We start from the raw sequence: 20,863 nt of genomic DNA on the forward strand, positions 1-20,863 counted from the left end.
GCATAAATTTTTTCTGGCATTTAAAAAAATGGAAATAATGAGGTTCTTATTAAGACTGTGAATAGAGACAGATAACCACTTGTTCAACTAGTTTGAAAGAGGAAAATCTTCTGAAATGGATTTATCTCTTGATTGAATAGTCTAAATACTGAATCTAAAAAAAAAGCCTTGTGTAAAAAATGAGCAAGAGAAAGGTAAATCAGGGTGTTGGGATGGTATGGAAGACCTAGAGTAACACAGCAGGATGCACAGACTCATCTATTTATAGCTGTATTCCTTTTCACCAGGAAATGAATGAAATACAGGTTCTAATCAATGTCATTGACAGGAAAGATTATGTGACAAGATCTATATCAAGGGGTGGTCCAGCTAGAAAAGAAGATGAAAGACAGGACTTGCAAGAGACTAATGGACTTTTTTTACTGATAACAGCTGACATTTCTGCTGATAATCCAGTCAAGTGGATTTCACGTGGTTTGGGCCCATTTGTCTTAAAGCCTTCTTGAAATGAAGGGTCCGAGTCGTGACCTAATCTGAGATTTGAAGTTCAGAGAAACTGCCCTCCTATGGCCACGAATCCACTGCTCTGGAGACAATGACAGTATTCAATGCGTCCATTCCTGCTTCCTCCTCACTCTATATAACAAAAAGGGCCGGGGCCCTAAAAATGAGCATTGCAGCCTCTAATGATGTCTCTTGGCCATTCCTGGTGGATCAGTAGCATTTGCTGGCCAACCCACCCCACTCAAAGGCGTGCTTTGGCGACTGACTATTTAACATGCGAACTGCTTTTCTGTTCTTTCAGACTGAACAAGCCCGGAGGAGAAATGTGATAAAATTTAAGTCTAATGAAATAATCTCATCTTACATCATTTCCTGTGCTTTTATCTAGGTAGCAAGACAGAGCCTATTTATAAACAAAGACCTTGCAAAACAGGCCTTGGAGGACCTAAGCATGCAAATAAAAAGGAGGTGCTTATTGGCATGTTTCATACAAAAAGGCAAAGGCCGAGTTAAAGAGAAACAGTTGGACTGAAAAGGTGATGGAGCGTTGATTGTCCCAGGACCCTGGGTCCACCAAAGCAGTGCTGAGGGGGACACTTGGCACTGGGTCATTGGCTCAAGGCTACTTGCTGCTGCTTGACACAGGAATCTCATGAATGGCCTCTCTGGAAAGCAACAGCTCGAAAGGCAAGGAAGTTGTTACCTGAGACCCCTAGCCTCTCATCCTGGCTCTGCCGCGTATTAGTTGTGTAGTTTTGGGTAAATCATTTAACTCCTTTGAGCCTCAACTTCTTTATCTCCAGACATAACATTACGATCATCTGCCTTATAACTAATATTCATTAAGCAATTACATATGCCAGACATAATGCTACATGAATTACACACAGCATATGAAATCTTTACAATGACTACACCTGGGGCCTATGAACCCTATTTCACAGATGAGATCATTGAGGCACAGAGAGGTTAAATAACTTTTCATACAGGATATAAGTGTCAGAGATGGGACTTGAATCCTGTTCTCTCTAATCACACAAACTTAAATGTCCTAAAGATATGCTGGTCTGTTTCCCTGTCTGTAAAATGAGGATAACAATGCTGATAGCATAGGCTGCAATGAGAAGCAAATGAGATAATACATAGGAAAGCCATTTTGTAAATGGCAAAGTATCTGCGGCCGACCCGGCTGGCTGTCCACCAGAGATTCATGCTCCTCTTCTACCAAGGAGAGCTGTTGAAGCTGCCAGACCAGGAACCGTGTTTTCCAGGCCCCCTGCATCTAGGTGGGGTCATGTGACTGAGTTCTGGCCAATGGAGTGTAAGTGGATATGAAACACATGTCCATAAAAATCTCCAATACTCTCTGTTTTTCCTGTCTGTCTTCTGGAATGTTGCCAACCAGGACAACCCTGGAAGGCACCTTTTTAAGATGGCAACAACTCCTTCAGCACGAATAACTGGGGAGCAGAGCACCCCACTCACTCACCCTCTCAAACTTTAAATGAATAAGAAAGAACCTTCTATTATGTTAAGTCTCTGACATTTCACCATTTATCTGTTGTTACAGGAGCTAGCATTACTTTAACATATTACTTTGCAAATGTGGTAGGCAGCTTCTAAAATGGCTCTCAAATGACTGCTCCCCACCTCCTGGCGTTCACACTCCTGTATAATCTTCCCCCCTTGAGTGTGGGATGGATCCACCAACTTGCTTCTAACGAACAAGAATACAGCAAAAGTGATGGGTGTCATTTCTGAGAGTAGGTTACAAAAGGCCACAACTTCTGTCTTGTTCCTTCTCACTCTTCGTTTGTTCTCTCTGATGAAGCAAACTGCCACACTGTGGGCTGTCCTACAGAGAAGCTCATGAGGCAAGGAACTAAAGGCAGCCTCCAGCCAAAAGCCAGTGAGGACTGAGGCCTCTGGTCCAACAACCCATGAGGAACTACATCCTGGCAACAACCGTGTTGAGTGCGCCTCGGGTGACTCTCCCCAGTCAAGCCTGGACATGACAGTAGCTCTGGCCAACCCCTTGACTGCAGCCTCGGGAGAGACCCTGAGCCAGAGGACTCAGCTAAGCCACACCTGATTCCCCATCACAGAAACTGTGAGATAATCAATGTTTCTTGTGTGAAACTGCTAAATTTCAGGGCAATTTGTGACACATTGGTACTTAGCTAACGCAGAGTTAAGATTTATTATTTCATTAACACAACCTCAGTGTGCATTTTGATTCATTTGGTAAAGTTTCAGCCAAGGTCCCAGAGGTTGAAAAGTAGGACAGAGGGTCCATCTGTGGCAGCTGTTGGATACCAGGCTAAGGAATTCAGACATTAACCTGAAGGCAGGGCTTTCCTGTTGTAATGACACAGTGTGAAGCAAAGCCCTGACTGATACAGAAGTGAATTGGTCTTTGGACCAGAGGGTGAATGAAAGTTAAATATGTAAATTTCTCTCTCCTTCAACAGAGATGTGGACTAGAATTCTCTCCCCAACTGGCCTCCAATCTGCCAGGGAAGAAATCTAAGATACAAAAAGTCTCCTCTCCCTCTTCCCTTTCTCTTCAGAGTGCCCTCCAATCTCAACACACGACTCCAAAGACCCCAAGCCATCACCCTAAGACACACACTCATCGGCCTGAACATTCCTCATCTTCTGGCTCTACCCTTCCTTGGTGTGAGTCCTCCTGCGGGCACAGATCTTATCCAGCCCTGTCAAGCTCTCTCTAACTGGACTGATAGAGGAATTAGCAGTGCCAGTAGTAGCGATAATAATAATAAAAGCAATAATAGCAACTATCACTTAGCATGAGTCACACATTGTTTTGGGGTTCTAAGTGCACTAGCTCATATCTTCCTCAATCACAACGCCGAGACAGCTGCTACTATTATCTTCCCTTTACAGATAAGAGGACTGAGGCAAAAATTAGTTAAAGGCTAAAGTCTAGCTAGCATGGCTAGTAATAGCTAGGATGTAGTGGAATGAGCATTCAACGTGCTCTCTCACTGGTTTGAATAATTTCTGGAACTAACACTTGAAACAACCTTTCTGAACCTTAAATAACTCCTTCTTATGATTTTGTAAATATATATCATGATAATAACGTTGAGAATAAAAAATCTCTACATTTTTGTGGTTTACAAAGTCTACCCACATTACTCTATTTGACCTGTACAATGACCTTCTGAGCTGGGTGTTTATAAATCAGCTCTTTTTTTTTTTAGCTCCGAGCACTGAGGTTTAGTGACTGACAGGATTCAGTCTCAAAATCCTTTGCTCTTCCCATTCTATTTTGATTTTCTTGCGACTGCTGTTTGGCATTTAAAATTTGCAGTATTTTCCCAAGCATGAGATCATCTGAATCTCAATGATGCCATAAATTATTTAAGAGCAAGGATCAGGTACAACTAGGGTGTCTGCTCTTTCCAACCTCCCCTTCTAATTAAACCTGCCCTACCCACTGTCTCTTGCTCGAGGAGGGACTACAGGCTCTCTGCCTAGAGGGAGACATCCACTGTTCCCAAGATATTGACTGCACCTGATCCAAGGGCGGTCCAAATACAGATGTTGGTGATTAGCTTGGCCAATTAGATTCACTCTCCTGAGAATCTGACCAGGTAGTAACACATGAAATAGAAAGTAGGAGCATGAAAAGGACTTACCAGCCACACGTAAGCAGGCAAGAGAAAGGCAGCACAAACACGCAGAGAGCAGTGGAGTCAAGTGTACAGACGAGTGCCGGAGGGCTGCTCCTGAGGTCTGCCTCTGACCCAGATCCTCCTCTTCCTGGGGGCCAGCTTGACTGTGGTTCCCCCCCATTCTGAGAACTGTTTGCTCAGTTTGCCCTGAGTTCCCTTCCATGTGTATGGATGAAATAAGCTTTTGACCATTTTATTTTTTTGAGACTTCAATGGGCTGCTCTTCCTTGCAACCAAGTAGCCGCACTAAATTAGTTCCTTAATTTTAACACCCTCTTCAGCATCCAACTAAGCACCCAATATTCCCAAGGGGAAAAATGATTTACAATTCCATGAACCTCCCAACAAGCTAGGCCTTTGGCCTTGCTGTGCCCTCCACTGGTGCTCTGTGGCCCTCTCTGTTTGGCTGATACCCCAACATTCATGAGCTCTCTCTTTAAATGGCATTTCTTTAGGTATATCTTCTTGCCACCACCTCCCAATACCCAAAGTAGAGCAGAGGCTCGTACAATGAGCTTCCAGAGACCTTGTACTTCCAGAATCACAGCACTATTGGGATTGCTTACTGACATTTCTTCCATCCCCACTAAACATAAGCTTCATGAAGGCTGATGTTTTGTCAGGATTGCTTACCAGGATCCGTACATCACACAGGATGTGCTTGTTGATGGACTGAATAACTATGGATGCACCCATACTTACAAAGTGGGCTTGAGGAGGTGAAGTGGGGGTGGGTACTTTTCTGACCACCTTGCTCGCCCAATGCACCCAAATAACCTTTTATAGGGTTGAAACAGAAACCCCAAATGGCCTGCGGGAAAATAAGGAGGAACTGTCCTGAGCTTTCTCAGGGTTCTCCTGGGGCTCTGGTAATGGCCTCTTTCTCTAAGAAGGGCCACGTGGCAGCTGGCTGTGTTCAGTGTCCTCGAGTGAGGACTCCAAGCTGCCGCCACTTCCCTCCCCCGAGCAGCTCTGTGTGCCCCAGGCAACTGGGGCCTTGCTCAAGGTTACCCACCAGTGGGCAGGCCCAGGGTAAGAGGAGGGGGAGCAGCTCTCCAGAAAAACACAGCCCTTCTCTCCTTCCAGCTGCTCCTGCAGGGCCATATCAAAACGCCTAATTGCTTCATAATTCCAGGATCCACTAAAGTGAATTTTAATTACACTTTCAGTTACACTTTAATGACAGCCTTAATTATTAAGCATATAGTAGGCATGCTCAGAACCAAGCAGTTCTGGAAGGGATCCTCACATTGAAATAGGAAGCTTAGGCATAGGGCTCTGAGAAGAAATGGAGCATAGACAGAGGGACTGTAGCCAGATGAAGATCTGTCACACAAGGTGTGGGGGTCAGAAACAGAGGCAAGAAAGAGAGAGAGAGACACACACACACACACACACACACACACACATACACACAGAATGAGATGAAACAGAGGCAGCAGAGTCAAAAAGAATGAGACAGAAAGAGAGGCAGGAGAGAAACATAGAGAAAGAGTAACAAGAGATACACAGAGGGAGAAGGGGAAAGGGATAGAAAGAGGCCACAGACTTAGACAGACAAGCGACGAGAGAGAGGGAGATGCAAAGGGGTAGAAGAAGAAAACGAAGAGGAGAAAAAGAGAGAGCAGAGACATATGAAAAGAGAGAGAGAGTCGTGAGGAATAACACAGAGAGGGACAGACGCATGAAAAGAAAAAGAGAGGGACTGACAGAGTCAAATAGTGAGAGTGAGGGGAAAAAAAAAAAACGAGCTTGCCAAGTCCCTTCCGCACCAGCCCCTACCCTGACCCTGCCAGCACCTCCCTGCCAGCACCTTAGAGGGCTCCTCCCAGGACGGCAGGGCCGTCCGTGGACAGGCCAGGGAGAAGCAAAGCCAGGGCCGGCCCTGCTGCCCACTGACCCTGCCATGGCTAGAAATTACAACTTGCTTCCTTGTTCCTGTTGAGAGAGCAGCTGGAAGGGGAAGTGGGAACTCACAGAGACGAGAGTTAAAAACAGCAGCCACTGAAAGGAGGTCACTGGAAAAGAGAAGCAGAACAGAGGACGCCCTGGGCAAAGGCTTGCTAGTTTGCGGATTCCTTTGGTTAACGATATTAGGTGAATATTTGAGGTTAGTTCCTTCTTGATTCACCAAGTGGCTGACATCTACTCCCCATCCCCTTCTCTGCCTTTATTTCTAAATAGAAACGATCACAGCTGCTTTAAACGCCAACACGGAATTAAGAGTTCCAAAGAGAGCGTTTACGCCTATGTACCCAATTACAAAGAAAATTGATCTCTTCCCCACATTTAAATAGAACTGCTGACATGTTCTAATATTTATTAAATGCTGCATTGCTTTTTAATGAGGCTGCAGGACAACACTTTTAATAACCACCTGTACAGATAACTGATCAACTCACGCTGGCGAACTTCAGGCACTTGTGAATATCTGCTTGTTGAAAGCCACTCAGCTACATGTTATCTACCACTGCACGCCTTAGACATGGCAACGCATAGAGAATCAAAGGGGAAGGATTCTAAAATGAAATCTTGCTCTGCTGGTAGAGGATATTATTAAAAATATAATAATTATTATTAAAATCTTGAAAATTCTCCACCTCTTCTGCCTGTTTTACCACTGACTTCCCACCACTGGGTGGAGTGAGAGAGCTGTAAACAGAGATGCAAGGTTCATTTATCAAAACTTGTTCTTTGCTTTCACTACATGTGAGAGAAAATAATGGTAGTGGACACAAATTACAGGGTTTTGTTCAAAAGGTGCAGTCCTTCCCCCCTCCCCTCCAGGCCAGCCTTTTAGCACAGGGCTGTGAAGAAAACCACTCTTTAGTCTGGAAGTGTATAGAAGCTGTCTTTCTAAACTTATTATTTTAATAGGAATTCAAGTTGTTTTTTAAAGAATACAATAGTTAGCACTTATTGAGTAAATACTAGGTACAATAAATGCTTTTTGGATACATGACTTAAGGGGTTCTCAAGTATCATATCATGTTTATTTTCGTAGCAACCCTAAAGTCCACATCATTTTTATCCTCATTTTACAGATAAGGCACCCGAGGCCCTGAGAGCTGAGGAAGCTGCCCAAGGCCTCCCAGCCAGTCAAAGGCTGAGCCAGGACTAGAATCCAGTTCGCCTGACTGCAAAGCCACATAACGCTATGCAGCCTGGCCTTTCAGTGCTAGAAGGAGTCACAGGGATCCTTTAGGATAAGTCTCTGTTTCTACTAGAGGAAACTGAGGCCCAGAGCTGTTAGATGATTTGCTCAGGTCCAACGACCAGTTGGCCTGACAGGTCTGACTCGGTCTGGTGTTCCAAGTCAGGGCTGGCTAACTACGGCCTGCAGGCCAAATCCTGCCCACTGCCTCTTTTGGTACCACGTGTGAACTAAGAAGAGTTTTTACATTTTTAAATAGCTAGGGAAAAAAATCAGAAGAATAATATTTGGTGATACATGAAAATTACATGAAATTCAAATTTCAGTGTCCGTAAATAAAGTTTTGGTGGAACACAGCCAAAGTGACTCATTTGCAGACTGTCAATGGCTGCTCTGTGCTACAAAGGCAGAGCTGAGCAGCTGTGACAGACGGTATGGCCCATAGATCCTAAAACATTCTGACCCCTGCTCTAAGTAATCAAATGTTTTTTTTTCCTAGGAGAGGGGAGGTCAGTGGAAACAAACCAAATTCTATCAAGTAGCAGATTCTTCCTAAAATGTTCACTGCCCCTGTGTCCTTGCTCCTCCTTCCTTATTCTCCTGTCAAGTGACAATCAAACAGAGGAGGTCCATTTTCTTGGTGACATGTAAATTTAGACAACTTATCACATCTCTTTTGTCTAATTTTTGGAACGCTAGAAATGGAATAATTCACTGGGGATCAGAGGTAAGACTCCTGATGATTTAGCAGCCCTCACTTGTTTGAGACGATGGGCGTCCAATATCTAGCACTTGGCTTGGCACACTGCAGCAGCCAACGGAGTCTCCGCATATGGCCTCAGTCGAGTTACCCACAAGAGCTTAGATAATATTGATACTTAACATTTATTGAGCCAGGGACCGTTCTGAGGTATTTTAAAACTCATCTGCACCTTACAACAACAGCCTCTAAGGCTGCCATATTTTTATTCTCATTTTCCAGATGAGAGAGCTGAGGTTTTAAACCTGGCTCTGTTACTGACTAGCTAAGCGACCTGAGAAAGTTACCGCAGTTGGATGAGTATCTATTGAAATGCCTTGTATCCCTCACATTTCATAAAAATTAAAGATGATATAACATATCCTGTGGAGTTGTATCCTGTTCACACCTATTTTCCTCGATGATTTCTTCTCCCCTGGTAAGGAGAAACCGATGCCCAGGGTGTGAGCATGACAGTCATTCCTATGATGACAGCAGGAGTCACCAACTTCAGCGGCAAGAAGCCGACGACCAGGTTCTTCTCTACAAGGTTTCAAAGAATGGTGTGTATGTGCTTATGATCACTCAAGCAAGGCTCAGGACCAAGTCTAACATATATGCACTGAGGGCTTATGCTAGGTGCTTATGCTTTTGCTTTCAACTATGTTAGCCCTCAAAAAACCAACATACATATTAATGTAAACCAAAGGTACAGGAGACAAACTAGAATGGAGTGAACTCTCCGGCAAGCAAGAACACTCTACAATGCTGTACCTGCTAGGGAGAGAACTGTTCTTTTGAAGAAGGAACGTTCAATATGCCTGAACATCTGCATGTGGACTTTCCTTTCATACCTTCCTTGAGTCTACCTTATGGCTTTCAATCCACATATAGTCTAATGCATGGGTGACCAGGGATTTTCAAAAGTAATTTTGGCAGTGTGAAACTTTTGTCTGAAATGCTAACTTTGGAACTTCACTGTTGCCTAAGAAGTGACATCACTGCATCACTCTGCATGATTCTGTACTTACGTGGGGGAAATCACTGAGTGGACCTCATTGCTAATATTTTCCTTGAGAAAAAGTTAGATTCTTAATATTCTTAATATTGCCTGCCAAATTCTTTCTTGACTTTTACAAAACCTTCAAGAGCTGAGAATGGAGGGATATTTAGACACAATTCCCATGGGAGTTCCCAGAATTCTAGGTCTTGCTGCTGGTCTCTTCTCTATACCAGGCTGCAAACCATGTCCCACTGTCTGTCTTTGGAAAAAAGATTTATCGTGGCACAGCCATATCCATTCCTTTCTGTATTGTCTACATTGCTTCTGCACTACAATAGCAGAGATGAGTTATTGCAACAGGGAATACACAGCTCACAAAGCCTAAAATCTGGCCCTTTACAGAAAAAGTCTGCAGACCTTTCTCTATACAGCCCAAATTTTTGGCCCTGTGGCTACAGAGGATAAGAACCCAGCCTCATTTGGCACCTTTCCAGCTTGCAGTCCCCACTTCCCATTTCTGATACAGTGGGCAGTTATATTTCTAGGGAAGAAAATTCCACCTACTCTTGCTCTCTTTGAATCAACAATAACAAATACTTGGCTCGAGTGCCCCCACTCTCCTTTCTCACATCTGTGGTGGACAATAAGGATCATCAAACTCTTTTTCCACTGAGCTAGGAGATAGCCTCAGTATCTTTATTGGCACAACAGTGCGTGCAGCCACTGCCAATAAACAGAAGGTAGCATGAGATGAAAGCTATTCGTCCTCCCTGTACTAAAACATTCTCATGGAGTCTTTCTCCCTAGGTAGCTCTGCGTCTGGACAGCCTCAAGGTGGCGTTCTCTAGGAGAGTCTTATTAACAGGACACAGTTGTCACCTGTAAAACAGCACAGACCAAATCTACCTGTGTGTTTCTTCCCTGATAGCAATGTGCTCTCTCTCTCTCTTCGATGACAGATCATATATGACTTTCAAGTGTTACACAAGGAAATAGAGGCATGAAAAACGAACTAACTGGTCACTCAGGAAATACCCAGGGACCAGACGATGGTGTTGTGATATCATAAGCAGGACTCAGGATATGCCAGTCCCCAGACAGGCCATGCTCTAAGACCCCTCCTTATTAAAGCGCCCCCCCTCCCCGCCCCAGCCTCTGCTCAGGAAACAACTTCAGGCTCTTGCGTTTGAAGGGAGGACCACTGCCTAGATGGGGGTGAGCACCTGACTAAAAGGCAGCCCACTCCTGGGGTAGACCGATGGCCTGTGATGTGCATTAGGGGGGCATTTCTTTCCATGCAGAGGGCAGTCATCAGCACGACACTCTTGGTCTCTTCTCTGACCATCACTGGCTCTGGGGTGGCCACAGAGAGACTTATCTGATTGGAATGTTTGAAAGGAGCGAGTTGGCACCTGTAGCCCGGCCCCTTCCTCTGTCTTTCCTTTTGAGTATGCTGCTCACAGTGAGGCCAGGTCATGTTCTACCCCTCCAGGTCCTGCCCTGGGGGTGAAAGGCCCACCCAGGTCCAGCAGTGCCTGTGACTAAGTATGTAAAGCTGCCTAATTCTGGGGTTTGGAGTTGATGGTACACCATAACATGCATCCTTCACCTTCTTCTTTATCAGTAATGAAGGTGATATTTTGGTCTTCTTAGTCCTTTATCTTATTTCTCACCAGGATCAGAACCCAGATGGGGAAGGATTTATTGGGTTCCCTGGTTGGTAGCGCTGTGGACAAGAGGGGTGACAGCTATTAGGTACGCTTCACAGACTGACAACCTATGGGACCTGGACTTCTAGGGAACACAGAGGGACCAGGCTGGCCTTAGCAAGAGGCCGAGTGGGTAGAGGCACCAAGAAAGAATGAAAAGAAGTGAGCATGTCAGAGTAGGGGCTTTCCAGGTACAAGTCCATTAAAGCTTACAGTAAATTTCCTTTTTATTAAGGTGGTGAGAGGGTCCCAAGTCATTACATTAAAAAAAAAAAAATGCTGCATAATACAGAGGCCGTCTTCCTTAAAGGAGCCCTTGCCTGTAACTACAATGACTGCTTTCTTAAGGGGCATTAGAGGGCGTTCTCTTAGGTAAGGAGCGGATGTCCAACACGGCATGAATTTCAGTTACTCACATGAACTATCCAGGGGCAAAATGAAAACCCAAAGTGCCAAATATGGTAGATCATCTGTCTGGAAACTTAAATATTAGATCCAAAAAAGCTTTAACTCGACTAATACTTTAGGTTAGGTCCTGTGAGACTTGGTCTAATGTTTAAGGGTGGCAAAGTTTAAGCATTCAGAAGTGTTTATCAGTTTAGACAATGAGAGGATTTAAGGCTTGATGACACAACAGGATTGTCTCCAATTTCTCATCTGGTTTAACCTGGTGATGACGAATTAAACACCAGGGAGGAAAAACAGGGAGAAGATGATAGTGATTAAAGGGAGCAGAGGCCATGGATGTCAGTGTGAAGTGAAATGGGTCCCAGTAGGGATACACCCACTGGGTCAGTGGAAGAGGGAGGAGATGCTGAGAGGCGAGTGGGCACTAGTAAGGCAGCAAGTAAGGTGAGGAATGGGATGTGAAGAAAACGGGGACCAGGAGAATCGAAACAGAGAGAACAATGAGGATCAAACACAAAGAGGAGAAGAGACGGGCACTGACAGAGAACACCTGACCCCTCCTCCACAAACCACATTCCCAGTGACAGCAGCAACAGAACTGCAAAGGAGGCAAAGGAAAGATGTGCTCAGAGAGGCTGGGGGTGGAGGTGGGGAATAGGTCCACCTTGCTTTGCAAGAGAACAGGGATTGAAAAGAGGAGAGAAGGTGAAAACTCAGTACAGAGCACCAAGTTGGGGCTGTTAACAGGCACAGAGCCAGACCCCTGGGCCTGCTGGGCATCTGCATTCACTCCACACAGGATCATTCCACTACTTAGCTGGGAGTCCCTTATGCTCTGTTGACTCTGGGTATAAGCAGCAAACCTAGGGCTCAAACACTCTGAATGAAAACTTCTCCAAGCTAGTCAGTCACAGTCAATCTGCCGAAGTTGCCTTGTTGACGGGAGTCAAAGGAGTAATTACCGCTCTCCTCTCTTGATCTCACACCCTAGCGTAACTAAAGACTTGCAGAATGGACAGCTGCCAAGCAGCTGAAAGCTCTGCGGCTGTCTTTTAACTTTAATATTTGTAGGTTTCTTTTCCCCTTTAGCAGACCAAAGCATCATGTTAGCAATTCTACCGTGTCCATGCTAAGAAGGCCACTTGATTTGCATTCCTCTGGTTGTGGCTCTGATTTGTCAGTACTTCAGAGAGCAAGGATAAGGAAGTGTCCATGGAGAAGAGGTGCTGGTGTCTTGGTCAACAAAGTAAAAGAATTAGAATACAAAGTTTTGGACTTAGAGATGTTTATGTTCTCAACAACTTTAGAGAGAGTTTATGGAACATTAGAGAGATTGGCAAAGAAAAGGAGGGGGACCAGAGGGGACTTTTCTTTCCAAAGATATTTGGCAAAAGAGAAGCAAAATGTGTATGTTGCTGAAACAAATCTTTTGGTATGGGATGGAAAAATCAAATTGAGAGGATCTAGCTAAGAATAACAGTATCCAATCTACAAAATATCCAGGCACATTATTATTTTTTTATGAATTCATCTTGGAATCATAATGAGCACCTGAGAGAAAAGCAAATTCCTCTTCAGGCATATTTGAGACACAGAAATTCACAGCATATTTACTGCAAATTATATGGGATAATAACAAGGAAAAATGAGTTCTAAAAAAGAAGTTCCCTGAAGATGTTGGCAGATTCTGATCTAGAACTGTAAAACCACTCATATGAAATCCAAAGCTTTGGCTAAAATACATACGCACATTGAACACACTGAGCTGTCAATAAATGTCCGTACATTTCTCAGCAGTACCATGGGTTGCGGTGAATTAACCATCTAGGTAATTTTTGTGTCACGTATGTATACATTTCAGAAAGGAAAAAAATAAAACTCATTTCAGATTATTTGTTCTTTATTCATGCCAGAAATAACTGCCTACAAAAGCTAAACTCCCTCCCAAAATGTGGTTGTTCAATTTACCCAGAAGTCTTCTAAATAACAATAATCCTGTGTCTCAGCTGGTGAGTTCTATTCTGATAAGGCAAGTAAATACATGTAATTATAAAGTTACCATTTTCAAAGCGGAGAGTAATCCTTTCCTTATCCACTGGTAAAACAGCTTGTAATTATTATACAGCTGAGAACAAAGATTTGTCCACAAAATCCCACTAAATCAAGTCTGATTTGATTGATTAAAACTTTTCTCATCAGGACATTTCTAATACACTGTGTGTGGCAACAGAATCTTTAAAATGTGGGCCACAAATTGCTGAGAGTTGTGACACGGATCCTGCATCTTCTAAATGGTCACATAACAACCAAGAGGGACCACCTTCTTTATTTATAGCAAGTAGATGCTACTAACAAAACACATTATTGGGCTTTTGAAACGTCTGTTATCTTGGTCATTAAAAATCCCACATTTGTTCAGACTATATAGCCATGTGTCAGAGTACTTGAATCTTAGAAAGCATTTAATAAATGTTAGAAATAATAATTATTTATTATTGTAATTCAAACTCCAGTAAAATTTTCTATCACACCTAGTTTTTATGTGTCACTTGGCTTTATCAAAGACCCTGGGATGAGGGACCCTCCTTTCTCATCTCATTTTCATTAGCTAGACAATGGTGTGTGTCCTGGGAATGTGAACCAATTTTAATATTAATATGAATAAAGATAATTGAGAAGTTCATCAGCTAAAAGAGAAAGTATGGGGTTACGTCAAGGCAAACAGAAATTACCACTAGAATTGTCCAAACTGTGCCTGCCTCTCTGTACCACTGTCTTTCTCTGTCACCACGGACAATGAAGAGTTGCTCTGTTTAGAAAAACAGAAGGAACCTAATCATACTCTACGACTGATTAAAATACAAGTGAACGTGGAGAGATCTGTAGGAGGAGCAGAATTTATGTTCCAACTCAGAGGAAAGCAAATGAAAAACTTAGGTTGAGTATAAGAGAAATTCCTCAAAGGTCCCTGTAGTTGGCAACTTTTTCCCCATGGAAGCACTGAGAACCAGACTTTCTGTGACAAGAGATTTTTGTTTTGGGTCAGCTTCTCATTTTAACTGAGTTGTACTGCAGGGGAACAATATCCAGTGCAGCAAGTCCTGAGTGTGGTTTACCGAGGGCCTTCGGAATGGGAGCGACAGCATTTGTCTGTCACACCTCTCCTTGGGTTGTCCCCTGTATTCCCACTTCTCTACCTCCCCACTCATTCCGTCTAATATTACAGCTTCATCTCAAACTAAGGATGACTACACCCTAAGGTAATACTCTCCCATTCTGTGTAGTTCCCACTTCTGACTTTCCCAAGTCCACCAACTATGCCATCATTCTCCTGGTCGTTACATTTAAAACCCCAGGGCCCCTTTTTCTCTCAACCCCTTTTCTATCTCCACTCTTGTCTCTAACTCCACTTTTACTTCTATATCACAATCCTGCTTGGGTTTTAGAGTCTATCTAATGTCACAGACGCTAGCTACTAACTTGATTTTCCCACTCTGTCCTTTTAGCCATAACCCGTTGCTGCAAAGCCATTACTCTCACGAGGACAGCCTTCTGATCTACTCAGGTCCTATCTTTCAGTCTTTACCACTGTCATGATCCCATCACCAACTCCCAAGTATGAAACAGATCTGATGATTTGCTTTTGATCCTCTACTAAATTTCCTCCTCATTCCTTTCCAATGAACCAAATCTTACTTATTTCCGTGCTCAAGTTGCAAATTCTCCTTTTATAATGCTTCTTTGCTAACTCACATCTCTAAATGTACTATAATTAGAGTAGTCAATAATAAGTAAGCTTACAAAAGTGGGTATGCCAATGAAAGTGGGCTGAGCTACAAAAGGCACTCAGCTTAAGAGACACAGACATTTCCTGGTGTAAAGAGCACTGGCTTGGTTTGTATTAATTACAAACCAAGGGCCTTTAAGGATAATAATGTCTCCAAATTTCTGTATTTTGTTATTTATGATCAGTGCCAAAAGCAGAGCTAGAGCAAAATATATCATCTTTCCCTTGTTTATTATGCAAGACCAATACAATTTTGGGATAAGTCTTATCTTGGTGTGGGCTGCTGGTTTGCCAGAAATCACATATACAGATAGATATTAGTGAGTGTCCTTGGTCCTACCATGTTGAGTGTGAGAACCTGTATCTATCTAAGGACATTTATCACACAAGATGCCAATTCCCACAAGAGGAAGAAAAAACACGGGCTAGGACTCCAGAAATGTCAAAAGCTCTCCTGCTTTTTCTCTTTGATAAAGGTCCTAGGTGCTTATTATAGGAGAGGGGCTATGATGGAGAAAGGAGGGCAGTGGCAAAGAAGGTCACCATGGATATTTTTAATCTACATAAATTTGGGGGACAGTATCCTCTTTGAGCTCATCTTGAGTAGTCACATTCAATTCTCCATGACATAGTGGACACTGTAAAGCATCAACATTTCTGAAGATTCCACAAGCCACGCTGATGGCTGTCTGGGATGCCCAAATGGCTACTGCTACTAAGACAGAAATAGATTCTATTAAGGCAAACTCTGGTTAACACTTTATATATTATCTTGTATTTTTAATTTTCCTTTTTTTCTTTTTATTTCCCCAATTATCTAGTAACTGAGATCATTTCTTATATTTCTATACATCTTCCTTAATGCCTAAAGCTCAGCGACCTGCACATAGTATTTATTATATTAATTAGTTAAAAAGCCACAGGCATATACTCTGGAAGCACATTAACTTAAAAGATGCAAATCCGATTGTCTAACAAACTTACATTCAAGGCTTCTTCCTAGTAGCTCAGACCTCTGACACAGCCAGCAGAGATTATAAGAGAGATTATCTTGGACGTGGTACTTGGCATATTTCAACACGTGTATCATCCAGATACACATGATGGGGATATGTTAAATAAGAGGGATCATTTAATACTTCTGGAATACTAAGAATAGTGTGAAAATAAGAGAACAGCTCCTTTTAATCTTTTGGGAAAAATTAAAAGGGTAACTTTCTTTTCTAGGAATGTACTAATAACTAATCATTATGGACCTCTGCTGATAACACAGGCACAGGAAGGATCCCGAGACAGAATGAGACCACCATAGTAGGCATTCATTTCTAGTCATTTCCAAGTGACAGACACTTGTGTGATTTGCTTCTAGAGCCCTGCTCTCCTTTAAGAACACAAGAAGAGCTGACTTTTAGAATCTGAGTGAGGGTCACTGGTCACTTTGACCCTGAAAACACCTAACACATCAACATTTTCATCAGAATTTTATACCCACACTCATGAACCCATTAACTCCTTGATCAACTGTCTTTTCATTACAGCCTTGCAAATCATTTTCCTTTTACTGAAATTGTTTTATTGGGATCAACTATGTTACATTTACATTTTTAAGATTTAATTCATTCAGATGTTTTAATATCCATCTTAAACTTTGCCAAATGGGGATTCTGCTATTTCCATTTTTCTTTTGTGATATTTCTGTCAAGTCCATATGGTGCAGATCTAAGTTTGTGAGGCAGAGTCTCAGGGAGAAAGAAAGCAGAGTGGCAGAGAATGAGAGAAGAAAGAGACGCAAAGGCAGAAGCAGAGAAAAACAGGCTCCAGCTGTTCTGGAAGCTAGACTTCAAAGGACGGAGATACAGAGCAGGGTCGAAATATCCCTGGACTTCACCTTGAGGAGAAGAAGGTCTCTAGGGAATTACGGCACCAAGGCAGAACTTGGGGAAATTGAGCTGTCCCCAGAATGATGCTGTTGAAATCCACTCAAGGGGGCTGCCTGATCAGGGTAATCTGAATTTGTTGATGATGTTCTTCTGCATAGTTCTCATATTAAAGTGTCTGTTTTGGCTTCTCTACTACAGTGGTTCTCAAAGTGTGGTCTACAGAAACCTGGGGGCTGTCCCTGACAGAAAAACTATTTTTATGGTAATATTAAAATAATAATAATTAAAAAATAATAATACTCTGTTGGCATTTCCACTGATGAAGCAAAAGTAACGGTGAGTAAAACTGCTGGCATGTTACCATGGAATCAAAGCAGGGGCACCAAACTGTACTAGTGGTCGCTGTATTTTTCACCACGACATACTTGCGATAAAAAGTTGCCACATTCAAGTTAAGAATTTCCTTAATGAACAGTAAAAATATTAATTTTATTAAATCTCAACCCTTGAGTACACACCTTGCTAATAATGCTCTGTGAGACCAAGCACTCTGCTGCATACTGAACTATGATGGTTGTTCTGAGGAAAAGCATTTCTACAAGTGTTTGAGCAGCAAGTTAAACCACCCACTTTTCCATGGAACACTATTTTTTCTTGAAAGAATGAAGGACACACTATGGTTGTTCAGACTTAGTTATCTGGCAGACATTTTCTTGAAAATGAGTGAAGTGAGTTTGTTACTTCAAGGAAAACAACTGACTATTTCACGGCTGCTGATAAAATTTGTACTTTCTAGGGAAACTCAGAATTGTCAAAAACATGCATCTGGTAGCTTGATAACTTCCCAATACTCAGAAGCTTTTCTGATGAGAATGGTATGATATTAACAAATGTGAATTTTTTGATATCGTATTTTGAAGTGTCAACCTTTAGAAGATCTGCATAACCCCAAATTTTCCATATGATCAATGCATGATATTACAAATCATGCATGTGTAAAATTCACTTAATGTGCAAGAGAGATCAATGAATTTTAATATAACAGTATAAAAAGTTCATTGAAATAGTTTCAGATTCCACATTAAAACTAATCTAATCTTTAATAAAGAAACTATTACTTATAGACTTTAGTGTGGCACCAAAGAAGAATATTCAAAATTATATAAAATCATTATTAAAAACTCCTGCCTTTTCCAAATACATAACGCTATGAGGCCAGATTTTCTTCATATACTTCAATCAAAACAACATATTGCAACAGATATAATGTAGAAGCAAATATTGAGCTAGATATTAAAGGGATTCGCAAAATTGTAAAACAGTGCTGCTATTTTTATCAAAAATTTAAAAAGATAGTTATTTTTCATCAAAAATGTAGTACATATATTTATACATAAAATAGATAATATAGAAAACTAAAATTTTATTACTTAAAAAAATAGGTATCTAAAAACTTCCAAGTAGTTATTCCTATTATCAAATTAATTTATTAATCAATTAAATTAATTAACAAATATCGACAGATGCAACCCAAAATAAACAAGAGCTCCTTGGAGTTCTCCATTTTAACAAGTAAAGGAGTCCTGAGATCAAAAAGTTTGAGAGCCATTGCTCTCCCATGATGAATGATTCTTGGAGCAGCATTTCTCAGAGTGTTTTTCCCAGAACATAATCTCATGACATGATTCCTAATGAAAGTGCTCCACTTTGGAATAAGTTTGGAAAATCTGGAGAATCATAACATATGCCATTCTTGGAGAGCTGCAATCCATATTAGTCTGTTACAGGCTCAGAGAGGTACTGCTGTACTGCATTTATTTCCTTATGTTGTCTCAGGAAGTTTGTGAGTGCAGCCCACGCTGGTCACCTGATCCCGGAGAAGGAACGCTGGCACTGTGGAAGTCTACCACAACTTACCTTCAAGCCGTACCACCAGGGGCACCTTGAGTTCCAGCTCCCGGCAGGCTTTGGTGATCCCATTGGCAATGATGGCACAGTTGACGATTCCACCAAAAATATTGACGAGGATGGCTTCAACCTGAAATCGAAAATAGGAAGGTGTCCGTCAAAATGCTGACAGCTAACATTCTGAAAAATAATTGGCTAAACAATAGAGACAATTAAAACAAGACTCCCTTTTTCTTTTTTTTTTTTTTGTGAGGAGATCAGCCCTGTGCTAACATCTGCCAATCCTCTTTTTTTTTTTTTTTGCCGAGGAAGACTGGCCCTGGGCTAACATCCGTGCCCATCCTCCTCCACTTTATATGGGACGCCGCCACAGCATGGCTTGCCAAGCAGCACGTCGGTGCACGCCCGGGTCCGAACCAGCGAACCCCAGGCCGCAGGAGCGGAGCGCACGCACTTAACCGCTTGCGCCACTGGGCCAGCCCCTCCCTTTTTCTTTAACACAGAACATAGAATAATAAAATAGAAGTCCCAGAAAATATTAAGAAAGTTAAAATTTAGTACTGAATTAATAAATATCAATATATTACATTACCATATTATCCATAATATTCCATCACTCACTTCTCTGAACTCAAAATGAATTCAATCACCACTCTTTTATTATATACTGTCTTCTACTTTTTCTTCTATTGTTTTCTGGAAATGTTCTTTTGTGAGTAGTGTCGTTTAAAATTTCATGCACTTATGTCTTTTCTCCCCGTGGTTTATACTTAAATTTTTATCTGTCATGGTGCCTCACGGAATATTTCAAAACTAGGAACTTGTTAATTATTTGTTGTTTTGTATTAATAGATAAAGATTCAAATTTTTCCATGCTTCCTTAATATCTTTTTGATATGCTACAGGTATGTATTCAAAAGTCAGAGGCAGTTTAATTATCTTGGATAACAACCTTTTTGATTAAAAAAAAACACCCCCAAAGAAAGAGATATAAGCTCATACCACAAAGAAGGACATAAGAAAAGTCAAGCCACTGACAGGAAACTTTTCAGAAATGTAAATTTAAACCCATCATGTTACCCTGTTTGTACATATTCCATATTCAAAGCCATGTGGGCCCCAAAAAATTGCACTTGTCCTGACTTGATAAATAGGCATAAGAAAATCCTGTATAATTAACATGAAGAACGAGATAATGAAGAGAATTCATTACCTAGATTAATTGATAACACCCACAGAAAATGGCTATCAATCAAGCTGGAAGCATCAAAATTCCAACAATGGAGTCACAATTAAATTATGCTACACTAATTGCAAAGCATATACGTGTGTGCTGCATGCCATTTTTAAATCCTGTTATTTCAATATGCTAAACTAACTACACGAAACATATGAGAAAAGAATACCTTGCATTTGTTCAGCACCTAACTGTTTTAGAAAGTGTCTTTACATGAACTCTCATTTTTTACTTTGATCCTTGCCAGAAAGCCATTCAGTAAGTAGAGTGAGAGTTGCCCCTCTATAGCTGATCAAGCCATTCAGAGAACACACACGATGTGTCTCAAGGTTACATAGCTAACATGCAGCCGTGGTGAGGCTCAAAGTCAGCTCTCTAGATTGCCTATTGATTCTTCATTCACGCCAGCTGCTAGAGCTGGGACCATGGGCAAGGTACATACCCATCTTGAACACGATTTCCACATCTATAAAGTGGGAATAATAGTACCTAGTCCATAAGGTTGTTGAAAGGCCTAAATGAGATAATACATGTGAAATGCTTAGCACATCCCTGTAAAGTACTTAATGGATATTTATTATGAAATTATTTCAACAAGCAATGATGAAAGTGGGCAGGTTACATAGACAGCAAGTAAGAAGTCAGAAAATCTCTTTCAATGGACTGCAGCTAAGTTGAATTCAAATTTAATAGAAACACAAACTTATTAAAGTTCAGTAAAAAGGTAATGTCTTAAGAACAAAATAAATGAGCAATATTTTTAAAACCAATTAGAGATTGGGGCTACTCCCAAAAAAAGAAATCTTCCATTACTATTCACAGCAGGCTGACTG

At 41.7% G+C, this 20,863-nt stretch overlaps 1 protein-coding gene across 1 annotated transcript in view; it reads right to left on the reverse strand.

Moving 5' to 3' along the window:
* The window catches only part of SUCLG2 (succinate-CoA ligase GDP-forming subunit beta), a 252,121-nt gene that overhangs the window by 1,335 nt on the left and 229,923 nt on the right, over positions 1–20,863 (reverse strand). The window contains exon 10 of the mRNA XM_058562640.1: positions 18,803–18,923. Coding sequence (XP_058418623.1) covers positions 18,803–18,923 — 121 coding nt within the window. The remainder of the gene's footprint in view (positions 1–18,802; positions 18,924–20,863) is intronic.

Source organism: Diceros bicornis, chromosome 2 (assembly GCF_020826845.1).
Source record: "Diceros bicornis minor isolate mBicDic1 chromosome 2, mDicBic1.mat.cur, whole genome shotgun sequence".
NCBI classification, from domain to species: domain Eukaryota; kingdom Metazoa; phylum Chordata; class Mammalia; order Perissodactyla; family Rhinocerotidae; genus Diceros; species Diceros bicornis.